The sequence below is a fragment of the Kryptolebias marmoratus genome, linkage group LG11 (assembly GCF_001649575.2).
Source record: "Kryptolebias marmoratus isolate JLee-2015 linkage group LG11, ASM164957v2, whole genome shotgun sequence".
Taxonomy (NCBI): Eukaryota; Metazoa; Chordata; class Actinopteri; order Cyprinodontiformes; family Rivulidae; genus Kryptolebias; species Kryptolebias marmoratus.
The window spans coordinates 21,083,532-21,096,116 of NC_051440.1; the positions used below are offsets into that span (position 1 = coordinate 21,083,532).

The 12,585-nt window shown below is 35.8% G+C and overlaps 1 protein-coding gene across 1 annotated transcript in view; it reads left to right on the top strand.

Moving 5' to 3' along the window:
• Positions 1-12,585, top strand: part of cdh13 (cadherin 13, H-cadherin (heart)) — a 299,969-nt gene that overhangs the window by 209,759 nt on the left and 77,625 nt on the right. The window contains exon 9 of the mRNA XM_017419005.3: positions 7,576-7,716. Coding sequence (XP_017274494.1) covers positions 7,576-7,716 — 141 coding nt within the window. The remainder of the gene's footprint in view (positions 1-7,575; positions 7,717-12,585) is intronic.

Genomic DNA, 12,585 nt, shown 5'->3' on the forward strand with positions numbered 1-12,585 from the left:
TGGACATCAGACAGGCCTCTTCCTTGTCTGTTTGTAAATCCCTTCTTTAAATCCATCTCTTCTGCCTGGACTTTGACACCATCTGAGATGTTCACTTTACATTGTTTTTAATTCTTTAATTTTTAAATAGATTTTTATCTGTTCCATTTTATTTCATTCTGATTGTATGATTGTTTTATTATGTGTACAGCACTTTGGTCCTGTTGGTGTGCTCCATAAAGAAAACTGGTATGATAGGGTTGGTATTTTAATGGTTCATTGTCTTGATTCTCAATTTTTCATCTTAAAACAATGCTTAAAAGAAATTCCCAGTAACAGATACTTGCTTTAAACAAAAAAGGAAAAGCAAAACTAAGGCCAAACTTTTTATTTCAAACTAAACTTGTACAAACTCTTGAAATGGATTACAGTGACATAGTATTCCCATTAGTGAGATGACATTTAGGGTGTGCTATACAGAGATAAACATTGCTGAGTTGATACAGTTCAGCAAATTTATCAACACTTTCTTATATTTGTTTCTACTCTGAACAGATAACAAAATACAATTATTTATTAAGCACTAATTTGTAGCTTACCTAAGGCAGCACCTCTGCACTTCATGAACCAACATAAGACCTTGTGCTTGGAAGTGTCCAATTTGGTGCATGATGCTTTTATAAAACCAGTGACACTTGAAGTGATTTATGCAGTTTCTCAAGCTAAATTATGCTTACAGAGAGTGAACCAGATAATGATTTCAGTCCTAAATCTTTTTAAGCTATAGTGCAGTACCTACATTTCAGAAGGATGTTAAAATAATAAAGATGGATGGAGTTTAACTGAAACAGAAACATAAGGAGACTATTTCAAAAGATGTGCAACTCTGAAGGAAACTTTTCCATCTGTTTTTTCCTTGCAGTATGCCATACTTTATATTCATTCAAAAATGCAAGTCTACCAAGCATGCAAAGAAAAAAAAACTAAATTGTAGAAGAAACAAACCAATTTTTGAGAGCTTAAAACACACAGTTTATTGATATAATGAGATGTTTTTCAGCTGCAAGGATAAAAGAAGATGTTTGAATTTTAACAGAAGAAAAGCTGCACACACAAAAAAGATGGAAGGTAGAAATACAAAGCAGATGAAGGCATAAAGGTGAGGGAATTAATGCTGCTCTTGTAGAAATACTCTCAATGGTAGGTTTTCATAGAACTTCTGGTAGATATTTTTCTAAGGCTTTTTATGTCTGTCATCAATTATCTAAGTATTTGAAAAGAGGCCTGAAGAATAGCCAGTGGTTTGGTGCTGTGAGCGAGCATTACTGAAGGGCCAGAGGAGAACAAAGAACCCACTGCCAATTTGATTATAATATTACACCTATTCAGAGAGTTAATGTGGTGTCTCCAATGTCAGGTTGCTCTCTTTCTTTCTCATTCCTTCTCTTCCTTTTTCACTTATCCTTCCCACTTTCCTTTTCTCAACCTTCCTCCCTACTTCAGCATGTTTAATAAAATCATTTCCAGGCTGAATGCAGTGACCTGATATGTCAATCCCAGCTCAGATCTTTCTGAAACGTGGTCTGTCATTTATTTTGCTTAACTTCATTAGCCCTTTGTTCAGTCTTTTACAGCAGCTTTCACAAACTCAACCATTCAGTGAAATCACTTCTCCCCCCCCCCAGTAATTCTTTAACAGAGTATTTCTTGTAATTATAAAAGCAAACACTTTAGAAGCACTGTGTTCAGAATGTGGCCCTACAGGAGAAATCAATCTAGCAAAAGTAAAAACACCTGTGATTGTTGATATAAAACTGTGTCCTCTTATGATTTCCATTTAGCTAGATTACATGAACATGAATGGAAACTATTTTGAGGACAAGTCATCTCTTAGATGAATATAGTAATATACAATATAAAACAATGCATTTGTTGCGTGTATTAGCCTTAGAGCAAGTTAAACCTTTGTTTTACTGTAATCACTTATTGCCTGCTTTCATGAAAAATCAACACAGTCCGTCTTACCTGCCACAATTACAGTGTCTATTCTTCACCAAGCATATGTTTGATTTGATTTACTGTCATAGTCTTTTTTTAGACTTAATGTCTAAATGTGTTATTCTTAATGTGAACTCTGTTTTGTTTATTTGCTTTGCAGAGCAGTTACCACTTCTACACTTTTTATGAAATACTGTAAACTTGTGTTGCTTCTACCTATCTGAAAATACCTGTTACTGGCCAAAGTATCTGTTATATTTTATTTTTAAGTTCTGTAAATCTTAACATTCTCACTAGCTAGAAGTGAATATTTTGCTAAACTTGTTAAAACCTTACTGCTCACTTCTGCTGTGAAAATCTGCTGCGAGAGAATTAACTCTAACACTTATAATTTACAAGATAAACATTAAAAAAATGAATTTTCCAGGTATAATGATTGTATGCAATGATTGCATGAAACAGCCCTAATCAAGTATTTCCAGACAAATAATCAAGATGCTTTAAAATGAAGGAGCTGACTGAGGGGAGTATCTCTATCAACTTTATGCCAGCAAAAGTTTTCTGACACCTGGAGGGAAAATTCCCTGTTGCTTCAGCTCTATCCCACCGTGAATGGGAACATCTTTTCTTTGCCAGGTAGTGCCAGAGAGTTTATAATTGAGTTGAGACTCTGAAAATGCTCATTAAGACGTTGTCAGTCGCTGGAGGAGGCCACGCTCAATGTGTTTAGACACCAGTGAGACTGCAGCTATCCCAGAGCCTCGCTCTCCTCCAGCTGGAGGGCATGAGTACATGTCTGTTCTCAGGTGTGCATGTGTGTGTGGTTGAGGTGGCATGTGTGCACTCATGTGTGATTGTACGCATAAAGTTTAATAAACTCACAGCTCTGTGGAGCACCATCTGTTTGCACTGTGTTTGATTTGCACCAGAGCTGGTTGTGATGCACACCCTTATCACTCACTATGTGGGACTAACTATTCATAGAAGCACATGTTTATTGTCTTTCACTTTTCGCTGTTTAGTGGTGCAGCAGCTTCAGTTATCTCCAGTTGTAGCATCAAACCGTGTCCTTTTCTCTGATATAACTGAATAAATTAATACTGTGAACCCGTATTTCATTCATAATTAAAGGCCTAGCATTCCTTGAAAGAATGCAAACCTGTCACTGCCTTTTATACCAGACTTAGACACTATGATCATCTTATGAGTAGCTGTTTTGGTCAAACCTTGTAAATGGCATTATATGCAGTCTCATGCATTATGGTGAGATCTCATGAGGTGCGGTAGCTCTCAGAGAATGTGTTGAGGATTACTCTCAGCTTCAATCACTCTAAATTTATCTCGAAATTTGAAAAAATTGACTAAGTTAAAGCCATTTCTATCTTGGCTAAGATCAATTAGGTGTGGTGGCCATTTTGAATTGGGTTAATTGGATTATTTCAGACAACTAAAATATTTGGTTCCCCCCGATAACTTTGGCTAAAAAAGAGCAAGTGTTTCCAAATCCACAGGACTTGTTGTCCATCATAAGAGGAATAAACACAGTTCGGGACTTGTTGAAAATATATTTTGTTCCCATGTTATGAAGGGGGAACCGATTATTTCAGACGGCAGGATATACCAGAAAACCTACACTTATCTTTTTAGGAAGTCTAATTTTTCGTGTCCTGCTATCAGTTAGCTTCCATCCTCTCATATTAACAATAAAACATTAAAAATACACACGATGTGTTGAAAAACAGTGTTTGGTGGTTGACTGATATTTGTCAGGCTAAAGTGAATATGACAAAAGTTGGAAAAAGACTGATTCTCTCTGCGATTGAAAAACAACACAAAACTGTAAGAAAACCCCCACATAAGACCAGGTTTATTTGTTATTTATTTGAGGTTTTTTTTATTTATTCATCACCAGGAGCTGTCGACTGAAATGAAAGTTACAACCTTGACACGATTATGTGGAGTCGTTTTACCAAGAAATCACTCAGAAGCGCTGTGAAGACGGTCGGATGTGGCTCTCTGGCTACAGTGCGCGATCCCGATGCAGGGGGAACAGAATTTCCTACAAAACCGGCACTTATCTTATTAAAGTAGTGAGAGATTCTTAAATATGTGTAAATGCAAATGTTAGAGATGAATATTTTTATTGATTATAATCAAGTCTTTATTGTAAGCACAGACCAAAATTATGACACGTTGAGAACTATTTTATTTCTGAATTTGCCCCTCCTCTCCAACTATGCAATGCCTAAAAAATGACAAAGGGATTCCTGGGATGAATTCCTTTGATTATCTGCAAGATAAAGAGATTTCCGAGTGATTTCTTTTGTTTTTCCTTTTTATGTATGTTCTTTTTCATTCAGAAAAGCAAATGGCAACAGTGTTGTTTCATTTGTTTGTGCCTTAAGTGTACATTCCAGCAGGTGAATTTGTTGCTGTGTTACTGGAGCACCATAAGAGAAGTGGTATACATTCGCTTCAAGGTGAATCTACAATGCATGAGAGAGCTTCTGCAGCATTTTTTACTGAGACAGATGGATGAAGTTTACTAAACATATGACAGCCAACACCCCCAGTAGGAGGAAGAAAAAGAAAAAAAGAAAAACTGCAGCACTTAAATAAATGTTGGCTTTCCCACCCCCATTCCCCTGTTATTTATATACCAGAGTTAACATTTCTATTAGTGATGAATTATGTGAACAAATTATTATTGCTACTATGATCATTATAAATGCCATCTTCTTGCTCTGCGTATAAGCTATATCTCCCCAGTTGTAATATAGATTATAGATGCCAGCAGAGCAGAAAATGGATTGGATTTCTAATTTGGCTGTTTGCGCTCTAGTTTCAGTAAAGCTAGCTTGTAATTAAATTAGTCCTTTTGAAGGGATTTAAAATTCTAAAACTTAACCTCTTAAGTGTATTTAAACTGTTTAATAATATAAAAAAATATACAATTAAAGATTGTTTTTTTTTAGCTTGAGGCCGAGTGACCTCATCTTATTTTCTGTGAATTTGTAAAAGAAAATGTTCTTGTTGTCAGGTTGTAATCAAACCCAGGCTGCACAAACTTAGTACTTTTGGCTACAATATTTAGTGCTATTAAACTGAACATTATGATTAAAGATGTAGTAGGGACGGACATTTCAAACAAAAACACTTCAAATTCATTGTAATAATTTGATTTTTCTTCGACTATCCTCCCCTCCATTTCATCCTGTCTTCCTTCACCCACCCCATTCACCTTCCATCCACTCCAAACATAAGGCCAACTTGCATGAATTTAAGCTTCTCACAATGCATGCTTATTTACTCGATTACTCATGAAAGGTTAGTTAATATACCACAAGAGGTGTCATTACAACAACCAACTTTTTAAAAGCTGAGAAAGCATTTTAACAGGCACCAAACTTAGATGTTGCTTTATGATTTGGATTGTTGCCTGTTTCATGGTTTTGCCTAAAAATGACCACACATTTAGGATTTGCAGTAAATTAAAGTTTACTCACCCCAAAACCCTAAACTGAAAAACTCTCAAATGAAACAAAGACACAAATTGTGCTGCTAATCCTGCTTGCTGGGAATCTTTATATTCCTGACAGTAAAGCTGAGCTCACCTTGATTATAGTTTCCACTTTCACATTCCACTTTCCTTTCAAAATAAACTGCAATGATGAAGACACATGCTGGGACACTCCAAGTTACTTTTTTTTGGAAGGGTTGGGAGTCGGTGGTAGAGGGTGTGATGGAAAAAAAGTAACTGCATGTTGCTTAAGTTCTGCAATATATATTTTCTAAAACTGAATTCAAAGCTCTTGACCGTGTTGTAAGACATAACCAAGTGTAAAAGATTTATACCATCAGCACCACTGCATCCAGCCCTGCTTAACACCATCAGCTCATATCATTAATCAATCAGCAGGAATTACTCAGACAATTCCCTACCTAATTCTCCCAGTGGCTCCAGTGGTCCAGTCAAACTGATTTATTCACCTCCTCCAGGAGTCTTTCTTGATAAATCAGAGCTCAGAGTCTGTATGAGAAAACAGTTAGAGTCAAGGTTGCAATATTTTCATGTTTTGTGCACAGATAATTGATCTTTTCCTACATATTCTTTCAGTTTTAAAAAACCTTCATCCTGTGTGGACCAACTCAGTGTTGTTTTAAACCACATTTTAAATATTTTATGCTCTTTCAGGTTCTCTTCCAGCTGCAGTTAATGTCACAACACAACAAATAAATAAATGGCACATGCCTCATTATCTATTTATGGGTTTTTAGAAACTGTTGTATTAGAAAGATAAAATAATGAAGATGAAGAATCCTCTGAATATAAGCATCACAAAAGATGATATACTGACACAAATTGAATGCAATGCCTAGTGTTACTGTGCTTTGTATAAAGTTTTCATGATATTGTGGGTTTCTCCACGTATTCTAGTTTCCTTCTGCAATCCAAAAACATAAATGTCAGGTTAATTGGTGATTCTAACCTAACTTAAAAGTGGTGCATGGCTGTTTGTCTCTTTTATATCAGTATTTGCCCTGTCATGAACTTTTGACCTGTCCAGATTGTTTCTTGCCTTTCGATCAGTGACATCTGGGATGAGCTAAACAAGATAAAATAGGGTATATTTAAAAAAAAGATTACAGTGTCTTAAAATACAAGTAATAATGTGAGTCTGTTTAATCTACAGAGAAACAGCAAGTCACAAAAACATCAACACCATGCTAAGGTTGATTTGAGTCAGAACTGAAATTCGGTCATGCATATTTATTTATTTTTTGCTTTTCTTTTAATTACTCTTTAATGTGCAACAAAGTAAAACAAACAAACAATGGTGGATAAGAAATAAAAATAAGTGTGAAAAATCTGAAAGCCCAACAATCCTCATAGCTTGAAATACAATTTTAGAGGTTGTAAAAAAAGAAATACTTTTTTTCAAGCAGAGCCTCAAAAGCTTGATCTCTGTTGCTGAGGAACATTGAGCAGGATGTGCGTTGGAAACAGCTGTGTGGAATCTGTAAAATGGATGAGTTTGTTTACTCTCTGATCTGATCCTGCTCAGCTTTAGGTATTTTTTTTTTATTTAATTTTTAACCATGCTGTTTGTTCTTGCATTTCTGATTTCTTTCCATAACTGATGTTCCCCTGTGACAAGTGTTTTTTTATAGGTTTGGTTGACTGTTACGAACACAATGGTGTAAAGTTAGAGGGTGTTCCTTTTTTTACCCTAGTTCTGTCAGTGATAGTGACCACAGATCTTTTGTAAACTGTTGAGACAAGCAAGCGTTCAAAATCTGTCATGTGGACTCACAATTCTGTAAAACTGTTTTAAGATTATAATCATTTTCTCTGTTTGAAGCAATGAAACCAGACAAGCAGCCATTTATTCATCTAATTATGTTTTTGTTTCCACAATCTCCAAACAGATGTGCAAAGTTTTAACACTTCCTTTCATAAAGTGTATGTGGGTATTTCTTTTTGATGGATGCATGCCATTTGTTTCTTTTTTGTTTTGTCTTTTTCTACAGTGTTCAGATTAGCGCTTGCACATGTTTGTATTTCTAATTCTGCGCTTACATATGTTTACTTTCCAGACACTCCCGACTACAACATACGAGTTAGAGATTGTGGCCAAGGACATGGCAGGAAGCGAGGTGGGCCTAACAGGAACAGCAACAGCTACCATTACCATCACAGATAAGAACGACCATGCCCCTGAGTTCACACATCCGCTGGTAAGAAGCATTGCTTCTGTTTTTCCTCTCAACTTGTGCTGAATACTGTGTCTTTTTATAAATCCCCTTGTCATTCTCAAGCAGCTTCCACAGAGTGTGTGAGAAAACAGTTTGTTTACCCCTCCAGGGAAGAAAAGGTCAGAGTTACTGGACAAACTGCATTTATTCAAGGTCTTAGGATACATCAACAGAGCAAACAGCACATTTCAATCCATGTCTTCTGGTAATAAGGAGTTCTAACAAATTAATTGAATTATGGAGACACACTGGTGTGTTTTGTGAGGACTGATTTTTTTTTTTTTTTTTTAGTCAAGGACATGGAGTCAGTTTGTACCTAATTTGTTCTTTTAAAAATAATACAAAATTACTTATTTAAGAAATACTTATATCAATTTAATGTAATTAAACTGTCTTCACACTTGTGACATAGCACTGAATGTAATTAGTATGCTTTTGAAGCTACAGCGCTTTTTTTTCTGTTTGTTTTTTAACAAGGGCATAAATAACAATGGGTAAAAAAATAATATGAAAAGTCAGAAAATATGTCTGTTTTTACATTTTCTCCTTAAATTTCTGAAACATGTTGTGTAGGATTGCAACATTTTGCAAAGACATAGTTCGATACATACTGTACCTTAATATGAGGGTCACGGTTAGGTGCAGTTTTTCATTTTATTTATTTTTTTAACAACAATAAATGTCTCAGAAACAGAAAGAAAACAAATCACCCTTACTAAGGAGAATCAAAAGTAGGTCATGTACAGAAAGTTAAAATTTAATTGATTAATTAATTAATCTTACTCATTTAATTTGAAGTAAACTTCCTACAGGCCTGGTGTAAAACTGAAAGTTTGGTAAATTACAAAAGTGCTGCACCCACCTCCTTCAAACCCATTTGTGACCTGTGCTGACAAAATGAGTCAAAATCAAGAGTTTTTCAATATTGGGTTAATGTTACTTTCAAATTCTCCATCTCAATATCTTCAAAATGATACAGTTTGTTGAAGTCTGGCAATTTACCACCTGGCCTGGCAACAGGCTAGTGTTGTTTACAAGAGTGGCGGTTTTGAAAACTTGATTTTTATTGTCTAGAATGAGGTTATTGGGAATTCAATTTAATTCAGTTTGTTTATATAGCACCAAGTCACAACCAAAGTCATCTTAGGGCACCGTACAACAACATTCATAAACATTATAAGAGCCAATTAGTAAAAGTTATCTAACATAGGAAGCCAGCAGATTGCATTGAATCTTCACTTTGTTGCAGTCTCCCATCCTGAGCAGCACACTGGCAACAGTGGAAAGGAAAAACTTCCCTTTAACAGGAAGAAACCTCCAGCAGAACCAAAACAAGAGGCTATCTATCAAGTGGCTATCTGTTTTGATGGGGTTTGAGAGGACAGGAAAGATGCACAGACTGACTGGTCCACGTGTCTCTCATTCTACTTTTAGAAGCTCTAGGAATCATAAGTAAGCCTGCATTCTGAGAACAAAGAGCTTTGTTAGGAAAATACAGAACAATAAGATTTTTAATATTAGATGGAGCTTGGTTGTTGAGAGCTTTGTATATTATAGGTAAGATTTTAAATTCTGTTCTGAATTTGACAGGGAGCCAATGGAGAAAAGCTAAAACTGGAGAAGTACGATCTCTCCCCCCAACTCCCATTAGAACTCTGGCAGCAGCATTTTGGATCAACTGGAAAGTTTTTAAAGACTTTTTGGACACCCAAGTAATAAAGCCCTGTATTTAAAAAAGGGGAATCCCCAAGCTTCGCAATGATGCCAAACATTATATGAAAGGATTTCATCGTCCTGCAGCAGGTGGCAGAGAAAAATGGTCAGTTTCAAAGAAAATGATAAGTTATAAGGCAAATGATCGTTTCTGAAAAAATTACCTGTTAGAAAACTTTGATTTAAAGGTAATTTAGAGAGATTATATTCTATTTTAGTTACCAGGATTGCGACATTGTGCAATATTTTAACTTATTTTGCACTGCAGCCTGTGCTCATTGCAACTATTTTGCCAGCACAGTTCACATCTGTGTCTGGTGTGCTGCACCAAGACAAACTTTCCACCTCTATTTGTCTGACACAGTAGTTTTGTACAAACATGTGTGCTGTTACAGTCCTAATGTTGAGGCATGCATTCATAGACACACTGGTAGTGATGGTTTTCATTATTGACAACATTACTTTCCTTTTTTCAATCAGCAATGAGGTTCAGTGTTGAACTTCTTTGCATTTCTTGCTCATCATTAAACCTATGCTTTTTAAGATGTGAAAATGTTACGTTTTGACAGAAACTGAAACATGATCAAAGAAATAGCAAAGAGAGAAAGGACTGCATTTCTGATCAAAAGACAAACTAAAAATCCAAAACAACATCAAGGCGAAGGGAATGGGTCATTTCTTTGAATTTTGCAGCAGCAGTAAACATCATCTAATGGGAAATAAAATTAGTGCTGATCAGCAAACAAAAAGCAATCTTAAATAACTGTGATAACATTAAACATAAATAAGAAAATCTGGAAATAAATGGCCTGCTTTTAAAATAAAAAATGCCTGAAAGCATACCTAAGATTGTGAGTAACCAGCTCAAATTAGAATTATTCAGCCTCTCATTTTATATCATTTAAACTTGAATTTTAAGTTGTGTTGTTTACTATTTCTTCAAAACTCTTACTGTTACATATTTGCTGAAATATTAATAAATTCCCAGCTGCATATTTTTAGTTGACAAAATCCTGAAAGAAGTGATCTGATAAAGCTCTAATTTTAGTTTGTCCTAGATTTGTTATCCTGATTACTAAGTTCGACTTCTTGTTTGACACATATAGAGTAAAACTTCAGTTTGACTGTGTGTCATTCAGTGATTTATGATGAACAGTGTGACCTTGAAAATCCTGAGGAAACTATACAAGGAAAAAAAACCTAACAACAAGACCTGACACAGGACTTGAGAGATCTGTCATCTTTCAGTTGATTCATGTCACATTCATTATATTAGCTCTTTGGGATTTACCTTGTTGGTGCAAAATAAGGTCTTAACTTTGTCAAATTGTGATTTTTTTAGAATGAGAATTAACCGTTTGAGTAAAAAAAACAAGCATGATGTCTTTGAAACTCTAGGAACCAGTTCTTAAAGGGGTAGTCTAATCATTTTTGAAGTATGAGGCTGCTGAATGTATCAGTCCACCAGGAGTTGAGTAAATCTTTGGACTCTTAGGTGGACTTTTTTTATCTTTATTCATTATTTTGTTCTCTGTAACTGATATCACAGCTGATGCGGTACTAACTATAATAACTGTTGACACCACATCACTTCAAACATAACTGCAAAGAAGTCTGTTTTTTATAAAGCAAATTATAAATAAATGAGTGGTGACTTCTGAACAGATCTGCATGTATTGGTAAAACCTTGTAATTGGAAGAGGGTGCACCATCTTTTTGCCATATGTCTTTGTTTACTAAAGGTATAGCTTATGTTAAGGCGTTGATAGGTGCAAAAGCAAATATATATATGTAGTCTTAGAGCAGGAAGGTGAGTAAAAGATTTTTTATTTTATTTTTTGTCATCCAGTCACCACATCCTTAAGGTAATTGAAATCCTAACAGACTAAACTGGTGCCTGTAAGGTGTGCTACAATGTATAACATATAGTAAAAGCAATCAAAATGGCATCAATTGTCAATTTGCACCCAACCAATAAGGAATTTGTCAAAAGTTCCTACTTTGGCTGTTTTTTTGTTCTCCTTAATCCTTTCATTTCACTGCCGGAGGTGAGAAGAAAGAATGAGGCAGTGTAAAGACCCTCCCCAAACCCTAAGGTGCAGTTGTAACACTGAGTTGTGTGTTTTTTAATAGAAACGCCCACAGCTGTTGTCAAGTGTTGAGACACATGGCACTTTGCCCCAACAGCCCTCCCCTGCAGCCCTCCTATGATGCATTGAGGTGTCGTGGGAGCTTGTAAGGAGTGAAGCTCAGATGTGAAATGTTACAGCTCAGAGGGCTCGCCAGGGCCTTGCAGAGTGCACCGTGTCCGTGTCCGTGTTAATGTTCTCATTTCTCACCGGGAATAGATCCGTTTAACAGCGTGGAGGAATGGAGCTTTTATAAAACAAGTGTTTGAAGACGTTAAGCTCCTATATAAATCCACTACCATCCACTCTCTCCAACCGCCTTCAACCTGGCCATGAATCGTCTTTGATCTCTTAGATGACCGCCATCATGTTGTGAATGTGTTTGTGAGGATACATTACTGCTGAGCCTGTGTTAGAAGCAGCACCTAGCCTTTTACTCAATAAATTATTCAACTAAACATTCTGTTCTTTTATGGAACAATCCAAAATCCCCACTGTTCGGAATTTTCTAAAGTTGTATATGTGTTAGAAACCATCTCCCGCAGAGCAGATTTAAGCTTTTAAAGTTCATCCTTCAGCTTATGAAAAGAAGTCAAACAAAGAAAGATGAAGAAAGTATAAAACAACTTATAAGATGACCAGAAACTGGTTCTGCTGTACAGCTTTGCATTGGGACTGAAAAAAGAAAAAATCTGAACTCACATGAATGGTCTACAAAACAAACTCCCTCCTGTTGTTCTTCATTAAGTCCACTGTTGCTGAGTTTTAACAGTTGACATTTTCTTTGAGTTCAGCAAACATAATCCCTATGCAGGGAGCCTCTTTCCTCTTTTTCTTTTTTACTTTTTATTCTTCTCAGACTTACCTACCACAGATCCATGCAGAAAGACACTATTCATAGTTTTTAAAGGTCTTTGCTTCAAACCAGCTTTCAGTTCCTTCAGTCAGCCAGGGGGATCTCTTCCCTTTTTGCTTTTAAATTCATCTTTTCTCATTAAAGTTATTGAAA